The sequence below is a fragment of the Terrapene carolina genome, unplaced genomic scaffold (genome assembly GCF_002925995.2).
Source record: "Terrapene carolina triunguis isolate 2854851 unplaced genomic scaffold, T_m_triunguis-2.0 Scaffold194, whole genome shotgun sequence".
Lineage (NCBI taxonomy): Eukaryota > Metazoa > Chordata > Testudines > Emydidae > Terrapene > Terrapene triunguis.
Genome location: NW_020664545.1, coordinates 2,447,176 through 2,468,198, shown reverse-complemented (window position 1 = coordinate 2,468,198; position 21,023 = coordinate 2,447,176). Strand labels below are relative to the sequence as shown.

At 51.9% G+C, this 21,023-nt stretch overlaps 2 protein-coding genes across 8 annotated transcripts in view; one reads left to right on the top strand and one right to left on the bottom strand.

The window, feature by feature from the left end:
- Positions 1-1,886: 1,886 nt before the first annotated feature.
- On the bottom strand, positions 1,887-14,091 carry RFXANK (regulatory factor X associated ankyrin containing protein). 4 transcript variants are annotated; one of them, XM_024219130.2, is made up of 10 exons: positions 13,976-14,091; positions 12,101-12,348; positions 11,031-11,114; positions 9,296-9,376; positions 7,687-7,752; positions 6,442-6,542; positions 3,968-4,093; positions 3,080-3,146; positions 2,537-2,617; positions 1,887-2,109 (listed from the first exon to the last, which is right to left on the bottom strand). In XM_024219130.2, exons 2-10 carry the CDS (start codon positions 12,240-12,242, stop codon positions 2,051-2,053), a joined length of 807 nt encoding a protein of 268 aa, XP_024074898.1. In that variant the 5' UTR covers positions 12,243-12,348; positions 13,976-14,091; the 3' UTR covers positions 1,887-2,050. The 4 variants fall into 4 exon arrangements, with proteins under 4 accessions (XP_024074898.1, XP_024074905.1, XP_024074900.1 ...); XM_024219137.2 differs by having other exon boundaries at positions 11,031-11,111; XM_024219132.2 differs by having other exon boundaries at positions 12,101-12,345.
- A 2,821-nt stretch (positions 14,092-16,912) lies between these two features.
- Positions 16,913-21,023, top strand: part of LOC112120160 (BLOC-1-related complex subunit 8) — a 77,028-nt gene continuing 72,917 nt past the window's right edge. For 3 of the 4 annotated variants that reach the window (XM_024219142.1, XM_024219141.1, XM_024219140.2), the window contains exons 1-2: positions 16,913-16,994; positions 20,242-20,354. In XM_024219142.1, coding sequence (XP_024074910.1) covers positions 16,958-16,994; positions 20,242-20,354 — 150 coding nt within the window. In that variant the 5' untranslated portion in view covers positions 16,913-16,957. Of the gene's footprint in view, positions 16,995-20,241; positions 20,355-21,023 lie in introns of those variants that run through there. The other variant, XM_024219139.3, reaches the window with a different exon arrangement.

Below are 21,023 nucleotides of genomic sequence, written 5' to 3'. Positions count from 1 at the left end.
TCTTCTAACTGAAGTCCCAGCTTCGACTGCAGCTGGCAGAGGGTGGCGTTGCACACAAGCATGGACCAGGCCATGGCTACCTATCGACGCGTCTAGAGCACCTTAAACAGTCTCATGCCACTCATGTGACATGGGCTGGTGCAGATGATGCCCAGGTTCTGGACCTGGGAGAAGCCAGATGGGCTAGGGGAGATTTCCACGCAGCAATGGGCACTTAAGGAGAAAATGCGGGAGCTCAGCTTGGACGATGTGGACTTTAACATTGGTGGCTGGAAGCTGTTGATGAGCGGACAGAGCCGTGCGCAGCGATGAGCCAACTGGACGGACGGAGACAGTGTGGCGCTGTCTGCAGAGGGCGCCCTAGGGGGCCTGCACAGAGAACTAAAGAGGGGAGGTACCTCTGACCCCAGCACTGAAAGGGACGAATGGAAAAAGGGAGACAGCTGGTGGGGAGAGTCAAGAGGGGCGGTGGTTGATGGGGGAGGCTAAAATAGGAATGTGGAAGTGGGGAGGTGGCAGGTGATGAACAGGAAAGGAGCGTCAGTGCTGGGGGCATTTGTTGAGCTTTTCCGGGAAGAAGCTGCAGGGGGGAAGGAAGTCCGCCCACACAGCAGCTTTGAACAATGCTGCAAAGATGCACCATGGTCACTGGAGGGGGCCAGGCAGAAACTGCTGCTAACGCTCCCTGCAACGTGCTTGGGGTGGCCACAGGATTGACCCTAGCGGGTCCACCAGCACGGGCGTTGGTCCCATCCGTCCGACCCAGCAGCCCGTTCTGGAAGGCGAGATGGTGGCTTGCTCACCCGGGCTGCCCTGCAGGCCAGGGCGGCACAGCGGCTCAAGGCTTCCCTGGGATCACTCAGGGATCCCTTGTTTTAATCACGGTTGAACTAGAGCGGGTAACTGGCCCTTTAAAGAGGTGAGATTTGAAGCACATGCAGCCTTGGCGAGGGGTGGGGGAGTGACCTAACCACCTACTAACATGTGAAGGGCATAAACCTCAATGAGTGTCATGGGGGGACTGGCCCTTTAAGGGGATTTGCAGCCCCACCTGTAACTAATCAGCTGCCTCCCAACTGATGCTGCAAGGGCCGAAGATCCAAGCAGCACATTTCTCCCCCTCCAAAGACACAGCAGCTGCCAGGGAGGAACCTGCGTGAATAACAATTGCTGAGTGTGACCAGGGTGGAGGGAAGCCCCTAGACTGAAGAGGCTGCTTGTGGGACATGACTCCCAGCGCTGCTGCCTGTTCTGTCCGCACTGGGAGCGAGGCTAAGTGCAGCAGGGTGGCGTTTTCAAGCCCTACGTGGCTGGTCTGAAGAGCCAGGTGAGGGGGGCTCTGGTTAGAGCAGCTCACAGAGTTTAGCCCGGGGCGGTAGGGAATTGTCGAGCAGACGGTCTCCCCACCTAACCTGCTTCCACCAGAGCTCGCTGCAGTATGCTGTGCACTGACCTGAACTCTCCCTAAGCCATTGCAACAAGCATGGTCAATGGCCGTGGCGTGGGCTGGGGGAAGAGGGTTGTCCCAGCAGGGCAGACTTTCAATCCCCCCATGGCCTCCCTTTCGAAGGCGGCAGGGTTCACCCTCACCCCCTCGGAAGAACAGGCAGCACCCTAAAGAGCATTTCTCTGAGCAAGCCCCAGTTCCCAGCACAGCCCCACCCCGCGGCTACTGCATTCAGGCAGGGCTGCTTTAGGCACCATTTAATACACACACACACAGAGGGGGCAGAGGGAGGCGGCTTGCAGTCTTGTTCGCAGCAGAAATGCAGCTACCTGGACAATTCAGTGTCTCGCTGTGTGTGGGATGCTTCTCCTTTGCCACCTGCTTGGAGAGTAAACAGTTCCTCCTCCATCAGGGATTTCCTCCCAGTCCGGCTTCTAAAGCTCCCTCCACACCCGCCCAGCAGTGGCAGCACAGATCTGCTGCAGGAGTGTCAGCCCTTGGAAAGAGACAGCGCGTCTGGCCACCTTGTTCCCATGCAGCATCCGGAGAGCTGACGGAGACAGCAAAGCCCTGCTTCTTTCAGCCAGGGAGCACGAGCCAGCGTCACTCCAGTTTCTTGGTCTGAAACAGCTTGAGGATGTGGTTCTCAATAACCTGTTGAACTAATGGGCACAAAGAGAAGAGACACCAGTAAAGTTTCAAACGGGCACAGCTGGAGTGTGGCCAGCCTGTATGCGCTCCCCACATGGCAGCAACCACTGGGGTTTCTTAGTCGTTCTGCTTCCAGTATCCCCTTGGAAGTGTGCAATTTAGACTTGTTTCTGTTTGGCTGACCACGTACTGCACCCAACCCCTCCCTGGCTTGGCCCCTGTGAGCAGCTGGGTGTGAGCTGTGCCGTGTTAATGTCCTCTCTAGAGAATCTGATTTTCTGGGCCAAATTCAGCAAGCAGGAAAATGGGACGATCCCGTGTCCGTGCAGATTAGGGAATGCCACAGGTGGCACTCGGCACTGAGGAACCGTACTGGAGCGGGGCAGGGTTCGGGTCCAACCCCCTCATTCTAGACAGTCTGAAGGGCAGGACACTTGCCTTTCTTGTGTCCCAACGCCACGGCCAGGTCCATGGAGGTGTAGCCGGAGTCGGCTTCCGTCGTCAGATCAGCACCGCGAGCTGAAAGCAGACAGGAGCACGTGCTCAGGGGCAGATCCCTCTACACAGACCGCTCATCTCACTCTACTGAGCAGCGGGCTCTAGGGCCGGCCTGGGTGCTTTGATCTTCCCCAGGTGGGGCTGGGCGACCACTCCGGGAAACAGCAGAAGGACCATTGTAAATGCTCGGAATTGAGATGCTGGGGCTGAATGACCTGGCGCGTGACACCCAGGCTTTGCCTATCTTGGCCATTCCATGCAGAGACCCAGGACAAAAGGTGCAAGTGCTGGAAACTCGCTGCAGCTTTGGGTCTCGGGAGCCCTGGCTTTGGCCCATCTGTTACGTGCTACTATTTGTCCAGGGATGCACGTCACCTTCTGATACCCAAATAACTCCATGCCTCTCCCCACGTCAGCGCTTCCAGGCAGCGTTCGCAGTAAACAGTCACTTAAAAACCAGCACGTGAAAGTCTGTCTCATTACCTAGTAAAGCCTCGACACACTTCACGTGGTTGCCACGCACGGCATACAGCAACGGGGTGCCTCCGTTCTGCAGGGAGACAGGAGACGGCAGCCCTGAGAGCGCGCCCCGAATTTCACCCAGACACCAAACGCTCAGATACCATCAGAACTCAAAGAAGTTTCACAGGGTGTCGTGCGGCAGCTAAACCGAGTCAGCAGCTGTGGGGTGAGCTCACCTGGCCACCCGGCTCCCACGCCCACCCGCCATAGCAGCGCCCCGAGCGAGTCGCAGCGGAAGAACGGTGTAAATGAAGGACTCGATTCTGCTGCTCTTCAGGCTGAGCGGGGAGCTCTGTCTGAGGAGGTGAGATCTCAGAGGCCCACCAGGCCTGCTCTTGGGCCACGGCTCGTGGCTGTGTCTCTCTGGGCTGGCTGGAGCTTTGGCTTTGATTTTTCAAGGCTCTGCATTCTCTGGAGCTTTAGGTAGGTTAGAAGTTTACTTTCAAAGTCATTTTATTTCTAAATGCATTGGCTTGTAGTTTGTAAACCACCCCAGAGAATGAGCAATTGCCTCTCTGAAGGGGCCACTTTAAAGTCTCCTAAGTTCCCCAGGACGGGCAGTTCACTAAAGAACTATCTCCACCAGGCAAACCATTTTGGCTGGTCCCTGAAGGGGGCATTCAAGACACTGCTGGTCCTCTGTGGAATCTTAACGGAAAACAGACCAACGGGCTTGATGGGGGGCCAATGAATTTCTCCCCAGTTTGGCATCGGTGTTTCTTTTTAAAATTAATTTCTTTAACCCCAGTCATAAGCAGGATATTTTTTAAAGCCAACCTTTAGCAACAGCAAAAGCCCAGGATGGCTGTTGCAGGGAGGGACATTGGCAGGAAGCACCAGTGCATTTACCCAGTCGTATATATTGATATCGACGTCTCTTTCCAGCAGCATGGTCACTATATCGGTGTATCCTCCGGTGCTGGCCAGCGACAACGCGCTCTCCCGCTCCTTGGCCAGTACGTGGGGGTCCGCACCCTGGGGACAGGACAAGGGGGAAACCAGCAATGCAAAAGAAAACAGGTCACACACAAGTGCACTGGGATGGTCAAGGCTCTGTTCGCTCATGGTTACCGCTGCGTGACGTGCCACTTCGCTGGCACGCGCATGCCCAGGCTTATCCGCTCACCTGAGCGGCTCCAACTCACAGAGATGTTGTCCGAACTCTGAGATCAGACTGAACGGTCTGGCCATTGCTTCCCAGCATGCCGATCCTTTTCTGTGGGGCAGAAACGACGAGGGCTTCCCACCCCCCCTTAAAGAAACTGGATATTGGAAAAGCCCCACGCAGCTACCGAGGCCTTCCCCCTACAGTATAGGTCATTCGTAGGTTTATAAATTCCAAGTCCCAAAGGGACCATTGTGATCACCTGTCTGAGCTCCCAGACAGCATGGGTCCGAGAACGTCTCCAAAATAATTCCAAGAGCAGATCTTTTAGAAAAGCATCCAGTCTTGACTGAAAACGTGTCGGTGACAGAGAACCCATCACGACCTCAGTAAGTTGTTCCAATGGTTAATTACCCTCCCTGTCAAAAACGTACGCCTGATTTCCAGTCTGAATTTGGCTAGCTTCTACTTCCAGCCGTTGATTGGTGTTCGACCTTTCTCTGCTTGATTAAAAACCCCATTATGAAATACAGTCAAAGCGGTGTTATCCGGCCCTGTGCCACCCAGAAAGCTCTATAAACCGGCATTTCTAATCTCCATAGAAAGTCTGGTTTACAGTCCCGCTTGGCGCAGAGCTGGCAGGCTCCCTACCTGGCTCCACATGGCTCCCTGGAAGCAGCGACCTGTCCCGGCTGCTCCTAGGCAGAGGCGCGACAGGCTGCTCTGCCCCTGCTCCGCCCCAGGTGCTGGCTCGGCAGCTCCCATTGGCCAGGAACCGTGGCCAATGGGAGTTGCAAGGACAGCGCCTGCGGGTGGAGGCAGCGCGCAGACCTGCCTGTCGCACCTCCACCCAAGAGCAGCTGAGACAGGTCACCGCTTGCAGGGAGCCGCCCAAGGTGAGCGCCCCTCGGATCCAGCACCTCGAGCCCCCTCCCGCACCCAAACTCCCTCTCAGAGCCCACACCCTGCACTCCCTCCCATGCCCCGAGCCCCCTCCCGCACCCTGCACTCTCTCCCATGCCCCAACCCTCTGCCCCGAGCCTCCTCCTGCACCCAAACTCCCTCTCAGAGCCGCGCACCCTGCACCCCCTTCCATGCCCCAATTTCCTGCCCTGCACCCAAACCCCTCTCTCTTAGTTAACCAGCACTTTTCACTTACCAGCACCCCCTATTCCCTCAACATGCTGGATAAAACAGCTTTTACTGTATTTGTTTCCTGGGTAGATACTTAGACTGTGATCAAGTCACTTCTTAACCTTCTTTTTGTTAGACTCCAGGAACTCAATGTATTTATTTTATCACTATCAGGCAGGTTTTCGAACCCTTTAATCATTCTCATGGCTCTTCTCTGAACCCTCTGGGGTAGCAGCTTCCCCCTGGATTAAACACCCCACGCAGCAAGGAATTTTGCTTTGTCCAGAAGCTAACAATAAACGCTCCTCTGCTTCAGGACTGTAACTGACATATTTCTAAAGGCCCCAATCAAACGAGGGTGCAGCCCGAGGACAATGCAGCATGGAGTAAAAATACTTGGGCAAAACTACGGGTGGATTATGCAGCCCAGCGATAAGGCGGATCTCAAATTACCAATATGCAGATCTTTAATTACAAACAGCTATTGCGAGTTGCAAGATAAGGCTCTTTAAGCTCCTGACTTAGCCTACAGATGGCTTGATCAGAACTGTCTGATAATTGATGTTAGAAAAACACTTTTGCAAGGTTAATGTATCTGTTTTGTTCCCCTGGAAAAAAAACCAGCTGATAAATCCATCAGTAAAACCACCCTTCTGTGAAGACCTGAGATGGAGATTGGCTGGCTGGAAATCCGAATTGCCCTGGGGTCGGCAGAGACTTTTCAGCGACAATGATCTTGCTGTCAGATTGATATGGTAACTAGCGCAATGGGAAGGGGCGGCGGGGAAGAGAGAGGGGTGCTCGAAGCATAGGAGCAAGTTTTGTGACCCGATTTCCAGGGTTAAGTCCAACAGAGGTGGCCCCTTCATCCCAGAGGGGCTGGGGGAGACCAAGGGAAAGCGCTTTGCTTTGTTCCATCAAAACATGGCTGACTAAGCTGAGCGGTTGCCAGGTGCAGCTACGCTCTGTGCTGTGTGGCCAGGAGAGGTCAGTGCAGGGCACTCAATTTTGGGAGAAATCCAGAGGGGCATCTTCGCCCAACCGGCAGCCAATATAAACACCCAGGCTGGCGCTGGGCTCTTACCCAGTCGAGCAGATGACGGACTGTTTCAATCTCCCCGAAGGCAGAGGCCCAGATCAGAGGAGTGAAGCCTCTCTCGTCGGGCTTGTTCACCAAGTTCTCCCCTGAGCAGACAAGAAAAAAGAGCCTTGTACATACAGACCATCCACCATTTGCTCCCGTGGTTACAAGAACTCAGCCTTCAGAGGGCTTTGCAGTCATAAGAATATTCCTCTCCACCCCCTGGTTCAGTAGCATTAGCTGCATTTTGCACATGGGGAAACTGAGGCACGGACTGGTGGCGTGACTTGCCCAAGGTCACAGAGCAGGAGAAGAGGTCAGAAGGGTTACTGGCTACCACTCCTATGCTCAGGCTGCATGTCACCTGTCCCCCACTGCTCCCAGGGGAGCATTTGTGTCCTTAAAAAAATTCAGTGCTCCCAAAGAGAGAGGCATTTCCCAGTTCGCTCATGTACCACTCTGTGTGTTGCTCTCTTGGGCCTGGAACATTGGCTCAGAGCCTGGCCCCAGGGAGGAAGGGAACAACAAGGCTCCAGGAGGGATATGGGGGAAGGAAAACAAATCAAGAAGCAAGAAGATAATGGAAGGAAAATATAAAATGAACTTTAGAGAAGAATTGGTGCTACGAAGTATGGGAGCACGACCTGATCCCTGGGGAAGAAGGGGTTAATCTCAGCCTCCCCTTTGCCTTGCACAGAAGCAGGCTATCTACTGGCTGCTTGTGAGACAGAGGTTGGCCGTTATCAGTGGGGAAGAAGAATACTACCCCGCTGGTGCTCCAACCAGAGGAGTCTGGGGTTGTGTGAACTGGGCTTGGCTTCCAGTTAGAACTAGCCCCCCTTGGGGAAAACCTTCTGTGATGGCACCTGGGGTTTGTTTCTGCTGAATCCTCACAGCAGGACACCAGGTATTCAGTGCAATAAATGCAAAGGGAAGGCTGGAGCTGGGGAGAGGCTCTGACCTTGCAGCCCCCGCTGTGGCCCCCCTTGGCAGTCTGAGCATTTGCCATGTCTCTAGCCTATCACACAGAGCCAGACTTCACCAGGCAGCTCCCTTGTGATCGAAGTGCTCTAGCCTGTCACACGCTTCCTACTCCAGGAGAGGCCTCTTGAAGCAACGGAGGAGACCAGCTAGGTACGTGCTTAGGACTCTGTGCAGTTCTACATCAAAAACTTAAATTGTCCCTAAAAACCAGGATAAAGTGGGGGAAGGAGACGGAGAGACAGACTTGAAGTTTGATGCACGCACCTTTTCGGAGATACTCTTTCAGCTGACTGAGTTCACCCTGAGCAGCCAACTGGTGGATGGACAAAGCTGGTGTTGGAAAGGAAACGAAACGTTAGAATTACATCTTTTTGTATCTGCTGTCTGGAGATACAGGTAAGTACGTGTACAGCCTATGCAAGATCAGGACTGGCCTAAGCAGGCAGCTGCATTATGGCTTCACATTCTCTGCTCTGGTGGGAGCGTGGGGTAGAATCAACTGAGCCAAAATGGGTGAAGTAGGAGTTGGGTTTTTTCCTCCTCACTAATCCTGCTCAGAAAACTTGCTCTCACTGAAACGGGATAAAATAAGAAACGTTATTGGGATAAAGATCACATCTGTAAAACAAACAAACAAACCCCTTACCTATTAATAGCTCTACTCCCAGCCATCACACTAAAAATAATTCTGAGATGCGGGGGAGGGGTAGCTCAGTGGTTTGAGCATTGGCCTGCTAAACCCAGGGTTGTGAGTTCAATCCTTGAGGGGGCCACTTAGGGGATCTGGGGCAAAAATCTGTCTGGGGATTGGTCCTGCTTTGAGCAGGGGGTTGGACTAGATGACCTCCTGAGGTCCCTTCCAACCCTGATATTCTATGATTCTATCCCATTGGAGGACTTCCTACTGCATCGAGTCACTGCAACTCTTCATGCATATTAGTTAGACCCATATTTAAATGTCTGCCAGACTGAGGCCTTGCCTTTCACCACCAGTGCTGCTGCTTGGCATCCATTTGCACAATGAGCCACAACCTGACTGTCTTTAGCTAGTTTTGCGTTCAAGTTCCTCTGCACTAGCACTGCCCTGCAATGTTTGGGGTGCAGGAGCTGCAGGGATGTTCACATCTAAACAAAAACAATCACGGATTTTTGTTTTTTTGTTTCATACAAACATTTCTACGTTGACATTTCGGTTTGATAAACATTTTGTTTTTAAAAAAATGTATCTGTTCAACCTAATCTTTAACTAGCTGAGCGTCCCATTAATACGAGGCAAATACAAACAACACAAATACAATCAAATATCCGACCCGATCTTGTTTGAAAGATTTACAACAAAGTTCACAGCAACTGGGGAGCTATAAAAACATGGGGAAATGACACTTGTTTCCTACCATCACTTACCAGGCTAGTTGTTTTAAAACTACCCTGCTATTTGTTAACTAGTGCAGGAGAGGAGCGCCGACATATCATTAAAACAAATGGGATGCAGTAAAAATGCTCTGGGAACAATTTTACTGTAAGAGGGAGATACAAGGACAATGTTCTGCTGGATGCCCTGATTAGCACCACCCCATTGTGGAAACATCGGCAGTGCCCCATGTGACTGGCAGGAGAAAAGGAGGAAGAGTGAACATCTACTGGTGTCTTAGCTGCAAAAGCTGCTCTCCCTGGCTGAAAAACTCGAAGCTCCCCCCTAGTGCCGTGTGTCTCAATGACCGGTCCCGGAGATCTCCCTGACACAGTTTAGGAAGGCAGCAAGCTGGTCCCTGGTATCAAAAAGGTTGAGGGACACTGGCCCTGGCACACAAGCGTCTTTCCCAGCGCAAGCGGCACCTCTGAGCGTGTGATCTTGCAGCCCTGCGATACTCACTGTCGAGGGTTGCTGGGAGGGCAGAGACCTCGTTGCCTCTCTGTCTGTTTGTCAGGGTGGTCGAGTGCTTCAGGGACGTACCTGCCTCGTTTAAAAAAAAAAAAAAAAGAGTTGAAGTGGTGACATGTTGCAGAGCAGAACCGGGGTAGTTCCACCTGGGGGAGGTTCTACCAACACAGAAATCTATCCCGCAGGATTCTGGGACGGTCACCATGAAGCCTAGAACGGCCGAGTCAGCGTGAAGCGAGGGGAGCAGCTACAAGCGTCGCTGACGACTCTGTGTTCGGAATATCGCCAGGGTCAATCGTCCGTGGGGCTCGCGGTTTGTTACTACCCAGGAAGGTCTCAGCCATTCTGACTTTACAGATGACACTGGGGGACAGCCCGGACGTTCAGCCACAGTAAAGCGTGTATCTATGCCAAAGCAGGAGTCCTAGACCATGGTGGAAGTTCCCTGACTCTCAACGTTCCTTTGCTGTTCACAAACAGCTGTGAAACCTGGGGCATTTTTTCCACAGGACCCCTGCCTTATTCACTGCCCAGGCTGGATGTACGCGGGTTGTGCAGAGGAGGCTGTTGTCTGTAAGGCCCCTGTCTCATTTGTTGCAGAAGCTGGCAGGTGTGCAGCGAAGGAGGCAGGGAACTGCAGGAAGAGCACGCAGGGTCTCATGGTTAAGGTGGTCGAATGCAGCCCTGGAGAGCTGGATTCTACCCCTGCTTCTGCCACAGAGTTCCTGTGTGATGCTGGGCAAGTCACTTACATCAGACTTTACGCGGGTGGCCACTAATTGCGCATGCCTCGTTTTCTGGGGGCCCACTCTGACCCCCTGGGGTCTGACATACAGAAGAGCTGAAGTCAATGGGAGCTGTTCTTTGAACGTCTGAAATGTTCTTTAATGCTAAGGACTCTGACAAATCAGCCCTCGCCCTTTCAGATTGGGCACCCACAATTATTGGACACTTCTGATCCTATTCTCTCCGTGCTTCAGTTCCCCACCTGTACTATGGTAACAGTAATCCCCTCAGCTCACAGGAGTGTTATGTCTGTATGCCATAGTGAAGAGTATTGCAGAAAAGCCCACGAGGAAATTATAATTCTGTAGTCAGAGCAGGGTTTGAATAGTGCGCAGTAAATAAGGCCTGAGGCCACACACCGAACAGTGAGAAGAAAACAGAATATTGAATAGCTGCTCATTCGCATAGCACCACCCATCCTGAGCACTGCATGAGGCAGGGTTTCGGTATTAAAAATAGCATGTGATCACGTCATTAAATACTGTGTCATAATGCACACGCACACGGCGGGCCAAGTTAGGTTGCACAGGCAACCTTAATTCTGGCATTTCCTAACTTCTGAAAGCTTGACTTTCTAACCTGAATGTTTATTTACCATATTTTAATGCAATTTCCTAAGGTCTTTAAAAAAGGAAAACGTGGAAAAATTAAAAAAAAAAAAAAAACACCCCACAAATCCATGATCTTTGGATTCACAGCACAGTCCTCTACTATGTGAACTAATGGAGTAACTGGCAGCAGTAGAAGCTATTATCTTCTATGTGGCCCTGCCCCTAGAGGAGGACAAGACTCACACTTTGTTAGTGGGATTCACAGATATTTGCTGAACACCAAAGAAATGCCAAGACTCCGAAGTCTTGGATCACAGCCTTTCCCATGAGTGTTTCCCAGCAGAAGTTGTGCCTCTGAGAATGTGATCTTGCAGCCCTGCGATACTCACTGTCGAGGGTTGCTGGAAGGGCAGAGACCTCGTTGCCTCTCTGTCTGTCTGTCAGGGTGGTCGAGTGATTCAGGGAAGCACCTGCTTTGTTTAAAAAAAAAAAAAAAAAAGGTTAAACACTGGTTGAGAAGGTGAGTTGTTTCTTGCTGAAGAGCAGAATCTGGGCTAGTGATGTTTCCCAAAAAGGGACTGATACTATATAACATAATGCAACGAACAAGGTTACACAGCACCCATCTTCCAAGCGCTATACGTTTACTAGCTAACCCTTAGGGAATAAATAAATCTTCCTCCCTGTTTTACCGAGAGGAACCAGACTGGAGTTTAAGGCCCATATCTTCAAAAGTAGCTGTCGACTTTTGGATGCCCAACTTGAGATACCAGGGCCAGTGCCACTCCATTAGAAGTCGATGAAGGCTGCAGCGTGCAGTATCGGTAAATGCCAGGCCTGTGGGGTCTCAAACAGGACACCCACAAACTGTGACATTCACAAATCCGTGACCACTTTTGCTATCTTTGACCTGAGTGACTTGATCAAGGCTGCACAGAGCTAGGATTAGAATTCAGGAGCTTCGAGTTCCCAGTCCTATGTTCAGTCCTCTAATAACACAACCCACGTGTCCTGACCCCCACGCTCCTGCTCCAACCACAGTAAACTTTGCTGCTGCTTCTCACTCGTACCTTTGTGGAACAGCTGTCCCAGAGGCTGAGGGTCCTTTGGGTGCTATTTGTGCACTGCTTGTACGAAGGCACCACTTACTATCCATTTGTTCCTCAGTTAGTTGAATGATAGAAGTGGGTTTAGTTCACAGCGGCTGGCCAGAGTCCCCCTGGGGTGGGCTTTATAAGGCCAGGAAGTATGTAAAGGGACGGGTTAATAAAGTGGCATGGAGATAATTAGCCATTCCAGACAACTCTTCCTACACTCCCTCTTCTTCTCTCCTAAGATCACAGCGAGGGATTTTCCTCTGCTGCTGGGTTTATCTCCCACTCATGGTGCCCAGTGACTACCAGCTTCTGGATCCATTCCTCCCAGCCATTCCCCACCCCGTCAACCCCAAGCAACTAACCGGTTTGCGCAGCAAGGCCTTGGTCAAGATCTGGATTGGCATCGTCCTGCATGCCTGGATACAAATGCAGACGCGCTGTCGCTGAGCTGTTCTGATCCCCACTAGCAGCCTTGTCCAGATCTCCTGGTGGGATATTTTCCATCGTTCAGCGTTACGCTCCTTCAGGCGCTTAGTGGTGCTTCTGCTGCTTACAGAGCCCTCCGCAGAGGGGTTGGTGACTGTTTTTTCGCCTTCCCTGGATACAGCTGCTGTTACACAAGGAAATATTAAGGACGGGAAAGTAACAGACAAAATATCTTTTACAGAGATGGACGTAGACCTATGTATGCACACTCCTACCACGGAATGGGCTTCCAAAGAGCTTGACCAGAGTGAAACTCCCAGTGGAACTAATAATTTATTAAATAAGGCAGAAGCACAGCTGGGGATTGCAGGGTATATGCTGCAATTATGATTAAAAGTGGATCTGTTCTGCAGAGCCTGTCTGTGGGCATAATCCAGAGCCAACTGCAATCTAGAGGAGTTCTGGCACTGGTTTAAATGGGATTAGGGTTGGGATATATCAGAGATTTGTGTCTGCACACCCGCTGGTGCACTTCTCCATGCCAAATCACTTGCTCTCGGCACTGAGGCTTGAGCAAGTCAGTGTCGATCACAAACTCAGAGTTCATTTGTGAAGTCCTATTACGCTGATTACTATCTATGTGTAGTGGTAGCTGTGTGGCTCCTAGGATATTAGAGACAAGGTGGAGGAGGCCATATCTTATATTATAGTTGGTCCAATTAAAGATATGGCCTCATCCACCCTGGCTCTCTAGTTACTCTCTAAGATATTTATATGGCTCCCATTACTACAGTATGGGAGCACCTCACTATCTTTAAATGCACTTTCTCCCTCCCCCCCATGCTGAAAAGACATGCAATTCATCCCATTATACAGATGGGGAAACTGAGGCACGGAGAAGCTAAGCGACTTGCCCAGTGCCACGCAGGAAGTCTTTGACAGAACTAGGAATTGAACCTGGGGCTCCCAAGTCCGAGGAGTCAGTACCCAAAAATCGGACTCTCAGGATTTCCAGCTCCAACCATCAGACACACTTTGGCCTCTTGCACTGAAGAGTTGACGTTAGTTTCCCCAGGCCCCTGTAGAAATGCTTCTAGGTCAACCCAAGAAATCACCAAGGGAAGGCAAAACCTTCCAATGGTAACAGTTGAGTTTAACGGCACTTCGCTAGCAAAGCACCCAAGTTGTGCAAAGCCTGGACCCCAATCCTAACCCCTCCCCTGGGCCAGCCCCCGCCTGCATCTTAGGCCCACATCAGACTTGCAGAGGACACCAGTCAGCGGGTCCCAGCCCCTGGGGAGGCGACTCCCAGCCCAGATTGGCTCAGTGCCTCTCTTGCTGGCTGGGTTCATGGGGGGCGGTTGGCTCCCCCAGCCCCCCCCCCCCCCCCCCATTGCAGTAACTTGCAAAGCCTGGTCACGCAGCCAATCCAGCTGCCACAGGGCAAAGACTCCGCTAATGGGTATGGTCCCCTTGGGCGTGTGGGCACCTGTTGGCACATCCCACTGCAAGGGGGCAAGGCAGAGCCTAGCGGGGCTGAAAGCAGCATGAGCAACGTGGGCATCGCCCTCTCCTCCCCCCCAAGCCACAGCCTGGCGAGCAGCACCAACTTCTCTCTTTGCATCCGCTCCCCAGCGACCTTTCCCCACCTGCTGCCCTGTCTACCCGCCCCTCTGGCCAGGCAGAGCCCCGCGCTGCCCCCGCGGCTGGGGGGCACCCACCGCATCCTTGCACCCGGCGAGGCCAGCTGCCCCCCTCCCCACCCCTTCCTCACTCCGAACTGAAAGTAACTTTGTTGCCCCACAATGCACCTGAGCCCCGCCGCAGCGGCTGCTGGTGCAGAGCCGGAGCCCGCCTGGCCCTTTAAGAGTTCCGCAGTGGGGGGAGCAGCTCTGAGTGGGGCGCGTGCATTGCAAAGCTGGGGGGCGCGGGGAGAAGGTTGCTCTGCTCCGGCTTGGAGCCCCTATCAGCTGACCCGCCGTGGGAAGGGCTTCGCACTCAGCCTGGCTTTAAAGGGACAGTCCCTCTCTTGTGGACCTGGTTACGCAGCCCCGCAGCAAGGGGGGACAGGGGGGTTGCCATCCGGCTGGAGATGCACAGATGCCAAGGGGGTGTGTGTGGGGGGGGAGTTTATGCGGGCAGTGGCCAGACTCGCCTTCCCCCTTATTGCAGGGTAGGTCTGTGGACTCTCTGGGGGGTGCAGATAGGACCAAATCTGGACTGATGATGGGCCCTTATTAATGCTTGAACTGGTGCGGTCTGTGCAAACTGCCCGGAGAGCTCAAACCAGATTGATACAAACCCAGAACCCAGAATCTGTCACCTGGCTTATTGCTGTTTGTAACACACCCTTGCCCAGAGGTGCCAGTTGTTGGCTCCCATTGCGCCAGGTGCTGGAGGAAGCCAGGCCTTGAGCTAGCATGGGAGGGCGGCATGGGTAGGAGACAAGGCGGGTGTGGTACTAGTTTAGATGCCAAGGTGCCTGGATTCCAGATCTCGTTTATTATTATTGCATCCTGCACAGGGTGGAAACTAGTCCCACTCCCTGCCATTTGCTGCTGCTTCCAGCTGCTCTGTGGTGTTAAGAACTGTCCTGCCCTCCCTGCTAAGGGGTCTTCTTAAGCTTTCTTTTGGGCGCCCTCCTTTCCTCACACCAGTTGGTGAACAGCTTCCAGTGGGAGTCTGCGTTGGTCTCCAGAGTACATGCCCTACATGTGTCCAGCGCTTCCTTCTGATTCTAGTGGAGATGAGCTGCTGGTTGGTGATTTCTTGGATCTCTTTGTTGCTGATGAAATCTTTCCATCCAGTGCCCAGGATATTCCATAGGCACTTATTTTCAAAGGTGGCTAACATTTTGGTAGATCTTCTGCTCTTGCAGCTGTATGTTAGCACTGAAACTACATTTGAGTTAAAAATCTCTTTACTAATTGCTAATTAAAATCTCCAGTGAAAATCCCTCCTCTCCCCCACATCATAATCCATGTGTGTTCTTTCTGGGGAATCGGAATAATGGTGTGTTGCCCTTCTTTCTGTCCTGGGATCTCAGAGGTTTATGTACCTATTGAATGAAGGTGGGTAATGGCAAATTACTTCTCTGTCATTCTGCTTCTTGGATCATCTCACCGGATTCTCACTGCTGGGTCTCGTGTCTCCAGTGTGAGACATGCAGGCATCTCACTCCACAAGAATATAAACAACCCCCTTTCTCTCTCTAGCGACTAGCACTGCAGATCAGGAATGGGCCTTGAGTACCTAGTATGTGATTGCCTAGAGTCAGACTGTGACCCCACACACATCACCCCCTCCTCAAAGAAAATCCAAATGGGGGGGAGGGGAATGCTGGGTGGGATGAGAATCCTGCCAGACAATATCTCCAGAGAAACAGAAGTACTCGTGAGCAATTTCCCCCTCTCTAAAGACACCATCTGGGCCGGATTCTCACCAGTGGATCGTATGTACAGCCAACTGACCAAAAGACACAGACTAAAGAAATCCTTTATGAGGCTCAAAGAGTTTGGTGCACTCTGTACAAGGTGCAGGATCACAATGCAATGCTCCCTAGAGGCCGGGGCCACGCAGAATTGCTTAGTGCATATACAGAGGGTGACCTATGGTGCCCCTGGGCGTATGTCTGCCATTGAGCCACTTTGAGGCAAGACATATCAGCTGCTCTCCTTAGACTGAAAGAGTCTTGACCTTGTCAGGCCAGCCAGGTCACAGCAGCGTAAAGCAAGCAAAGATCGTGTGGAGCGCTGGTGTCTATTTGCCTCTCTGTACACTGCTGGTGACAGCCACCAGCACTGGCCAGTGATGCCAGATGCCCCTCTCCTGCCTCAGTGCGAAGGGGAGTCACTAAGTCTCCCCACACAAGAGGGCAGCGGTAGGTAAGAGGGGGGTGAGGCTCACTGCCCATAAAACTTCTCCCACAGTGATGGAGCTACCTTGTGGAGAGGGGCAGGCATGACGGGCAGAACCCACCACCCACGCCCATACTATAATCACCAGGGGTAGCTCCCCTGGGAATTTCCACTTGGCCCTGGTACATGGCAATGAGGGAGGGGCTCACGCTCGGAGGGCACCAATGCACCAATCTCATGATTTTTTGGAACCTGACTCATGAGTTCCGACCACTTGGAATTAGCAGCACTGGGATGAAATCAGGGGCCCTGGAAATGCTGTGGGCTTCCCCCAGCAACTGCATTCCTTCCAGGTGGGGCCCCCAAGGGTAATCATGGGTGGCATTTACAACAGCTGTCCTGATAACCCTTCACATTTCATTCTAGTGCATTCAAGGGCAGAGACAACGTGCCATTATGTCTGCCACAGAAAATCCCTGCCTCTTAGGGCTAAAGTGACCAGATGTCCCGATTTTATAGGGACAGTCCTGATATTTGGGGCTTTTTCTTATATAGGCTCCTATTACCCCCCACCCCCTGTCCCGATTTTTCACACTTGCTGTCTGGTCACCCTACTTAGGGCGGGCAGACAGAAGCGCAGCTGGGAGCTGGGGTTTGCTGGGGTGGGGAAGTCACATCCTATGGGGCCACACAGCGGGGAGGTGAGGGTCCTCCAGGGAGGGGTGGCTCACTGGCCCCAGATGGTAGCGGCCTAGGGAATGTTCAGGAACAGGGGCGGGCGAGGGAGCGAGAGAAGAGGCGGAACCTTTGCGGCGTCGCGCGGTTTCCAGAGGGGCCGTTTCCAGCGCTGCACCGCGGAGCCGGAAGTTGCCCTCTGGGTTGGGATTCCGGTCCGGCTTCGGCATCCGCTACACCCCCCTCTCCCCCCCGCCCGCGATGGAGGAGACCGAGATGCAGCTCAAGGTGAAAAAAGGTAAATGGCGGCGCCGGGGCTTCCGGCGGGGGCGGACCATTCCCGGGGGCCGCGATGGGCGGGGCATATGGGGGGGGGTCAGAGGGCCCTTGGCAACGCCCGGGGGGCGGGGTCAGAGGGCCTCAGGACAGTGCCCAGGGCTGCGGGAGGGGGTTATAAGGCCCTTGTGTGGCCTCCCCTAGGTGGGGTGGGGGCATTTACAGAGCCTCAGGGCAGCCCCCTAGGTGGGTATAGGGCCCTAGCTTACCCTCCTGTGTGGGGTCATAGGGCGTTCTCTGTATTGGGGCAGGGCAGTTCTGGAGCCCCAGGTCAGCTCCGTGGGTCGTGCAATTGTATGTGGCCTCCCCTGGGTGGGTGGTGGGGGCCTGACAGATATAGCCTAAGGGGTCCCCTGACCACTGCTAGTTTGTGTCTCTTCTTCAGATCAGTCCTGATTTTTTTTTTTTAACTCTTCCTAAGCTGAGCGTCCTGCAGCAAGGAGTTCCACAGACTGCTCCCGTGGTTCACTTAAAGAGCATTTTTTAAAAAGATACATTTTAAAATGTTTGCGTTTTTATTTCAGTGGACTGCCTTGCCCTCTTGCAGTGTATTAAATCCATCGCTGTCTGACTTGCGGCAGGTCTGTGGTTAGCAAGCAGAGCCTTCACGTGTGAATTAAAACGAGAGGAAGGATTTGGTTAAAAGAATCTCATGGGGATTTTTTGCTACTGGTTTAACTTCACCAGTGAAGATATGACTTTATGTTGTTGCAGCCCAGTTTGAACCAGGCACCTGGAAACTGGGATAAGATGTGCTAGTGCAAGTTTTGTTGCACTGGTGTAAACCCATGTCTATGCTAGGGGTTTGCACTGGTGACTAAAACCCCAGTGTTGACAAGGCCTAAAAAAAACCCCACTTCTGGGCTTTGGTGTTTTGTGGGTATTTGGAAACATACAAAGGCAGCTGATATGAAGTGGCAGGATGTGCAAGAAAAGCTCTAGGCCAGAGATTGAGTGTCTGAAAAAGCATCTTTCCACAGAGATCCCCAGAGGTGTGAGTCAGGAAGTAAAAGGGATTTCATAGGAAATCCCAGACAGGATCAGACCCAGCATCCATCTAGTTCAGTATCCTGTCTGTGACAGTGGCCAGTATCTGACGCTTCAGAGAAAGATGTAAGAACTTCCCAGTAGCAGATGCAAGCCTGCCTTACATCTCATCTTGATCTCTAATCATTAGAGATTGGCTTAAATCTGAGGCATGAGGTTTAATATCTCTTCCAAAATGTTTATTGGCATTAACTGTTATAACCCTGGATATCCTTGCTGTCCAGATAACTGTCCAATCCCCTTTTGAATCTCACATTCCAGTGCCCTACCATCCAAGGGTCTGTTCATCTGTGCTTAATAACAGTCACATAGTTGCTACTTCCTCTTTCTCTCCCCTTCTTGCCACAGCACATTGTGTGAGTCCCAACACAAAATGGCCTCACATCTGCAAGTCAGATGAGTAGTGGGTGTCCGTATCCTTTTTGGAACATGTAGTTGGCACGTGGCTACCACTTGTTTTGCAAAGCTCAGCATTTATCTACATCTATATTCAAGCCGTTTGGAAAGTTGGCTAACAGCAAACACTGCAATAACTGAACACTCATAAATAAAACAAAAGCTGAGAGCTGGGGAAGTAAAACTATTTGCCTTAAAAGGAACTTGTTTAAAAAAAAAAAATGTATTCAGTTCCAAAAGATCAGCCAGTTCACGCTATGCATGGGCTCAGGACTAGCTGAGCCATAAACCAGTGTATTTAAATATGGCAAAAAATACCCACTACTTACTTTTTGCTGTGATTAAAAAAGAAAAAAATCTACATCCACTATTGAAAGGTTACTTCTGAAAACCTCTCTGATCTTTGTGTTTCAGATAGCTATGACTGATAAGGGGCTGTAGGTGTATATGGGGCATTGCAAACCCACAAAGAGCAGGGACTCTCTTCCCCCCAAAAGTTTGCAATCTAATTCACAGGATATGGAGCTTATGAGCCAGAAGGCAGGGCTAATGTCTCCCCTTTGTGTATGGGGACAGGCATGCTGTCTGTGCTCAATAAATAAAACATTTTAAATCATAAGAAAGATGTTGTCAATGATTTGTATTGTGGTCATGTTTAGTGCCAAGACCAGGGCCCCATTGTGCCAGATGCTGTACAAACACATAGTGAGAGAGTGCTCCAGAAAGAGGCAGATTCAGGGTGGGAAGGGAAGGGGGCGGGGGGCCCCAGAGAGGGGAAGTGACTTGCCCAGGGTCCCACAGTGGGTCAGTGGCAGAGCTGGGAATAGACTTCAGGTCTCCTGAGCCCTGGTCCTGCCTCTCTAAAGAACATTGTGGGGATATCCATGGGGGAAGGTTTCCTAAAGGAATTGTGCTATTAGGAGGAAGAGGGAGGAGTCGGTTTGCGGGTGGTGAGAAAGAGAGTGCAATGCTAGGAATGGAAGGAGAGGAAGATTGGGAGAAGGATGGGGGAGATCACAGAGGTGGTGGGACAGTGTGATGCACAGCCTTCAGGATTGAGAGGTTGAAGGTGATGCAGCACGTTCAAGAAACAGCATTTAGTGGCTTTAGAAGCTGGTCATGGAGACATCAGCAGGGCTGGAAGGAAATTTGTTTACCTCCTGCCTCAAAGCAGTTTACTGGGTTTTAAAACCACTGTGCTGTAGCCCTCTAGGGTTTTTTTCTGGCAAGGCACTCTATGGCCCAGAGCCATGTCCATATGATGGGTTTGTCACACCGACTGCATGCTACTGCGTGTTCATGGCATACTCTGTTAGGATCCCCATGGGGGCTGTTGAGATGTAAGGAGCATGATGCATGGAACTGGGTGAGCAGCTGGAAAGGGAACCTCAAACCCAAGGTCAGTCTAGATTTCTGTGTTGTCAGTACCCCCTCTCTGCCATTACTTCCCGGCCTTTCATGCACTCCGCACTGGAACAAGAGTTAACTTTCCCCTTCAAGATTAATTTTAGGCTCTGCTAAGATGCAGATGATCTGTGGCTAGCAAACCCAGAAGGGCCCGCAGATTCCAGAGCCCCAGAGGGTACGGTAAACCCTGCTGCTGTGCTGTGAGTCTGGGGGGAAAGATTCTGAACAGAAATCAGTGCTTAGCTTGATTTTGCTTTAATGTACCTGCTGATAGGCTAGACGTATCAAAGGGGGTTGGAGCTTTGCCTTCTCCCCGTTTATTCCCATTTTAAATAATGCCGCTGTTTTGCTTATTTTAGTTACAGACAAATTCACAGAGAGCATGTACATCCTGGCCAACGAGCCATCTGTGGCACTGTACCGACTGCAGGAGCATGTCAGGCGCTCCCTTCCGGAGCTAGCCCAGCATAAGGTGAGAGCCAGTCTGGGTCAGGGGTCCAGGGCTGGCAGGAACAGGGTGCAAGCTGCCTTTCTCCCCATGACACTAGCACCCCTGGCCATTTTTTCCTGACTCTCTGAGGCAGGAGAGAACAGGATAATCAAGTCCAGGTGAGAGTACGGTTTAATGATTAGAGGAAAGGGGTTGGGAGCCAGAGCTTCTGGGTTCTATCGGGTCTGCTACTGAATTGTTCTGTGACTTGGGAGAGTTGCTTTGCTGCTCTGTGCCTCAGTTTCTCCATCTGTAAAGTTGAGATGGTATGACTGGCCTTCCAGGGCTGCTATGAAACTTATCTAATTAATGTTTGTAAAGCACCTTGAGAACTTCAGATGAAAGGATCCTCAGAAGGGCAAAGTAGTGTAACATAATAAGCTGCTTCAGATAGTTGCTGGCAGTAGTAGACCCAAAGTGACCAGAACCCCTTGGAAGATCCCAATTTTGGTTGACCGTAAAGCTCCAAGTTGCTGCTGGGTTCACTTTGGACTAAAGCAGAACGAAAAGGACTTTGCAGCTGGTCAGGGCCCTCTAGTGGCTGCACTTTGCACTGCCGGGGGAGCCTAGAGTACTGTGCTGAGTTTCGATTCCTTGCTCCCTGGACCAGGGAAGGCTGGGGGGTGTCTAGAGTGACATGTTCCCCCCCCC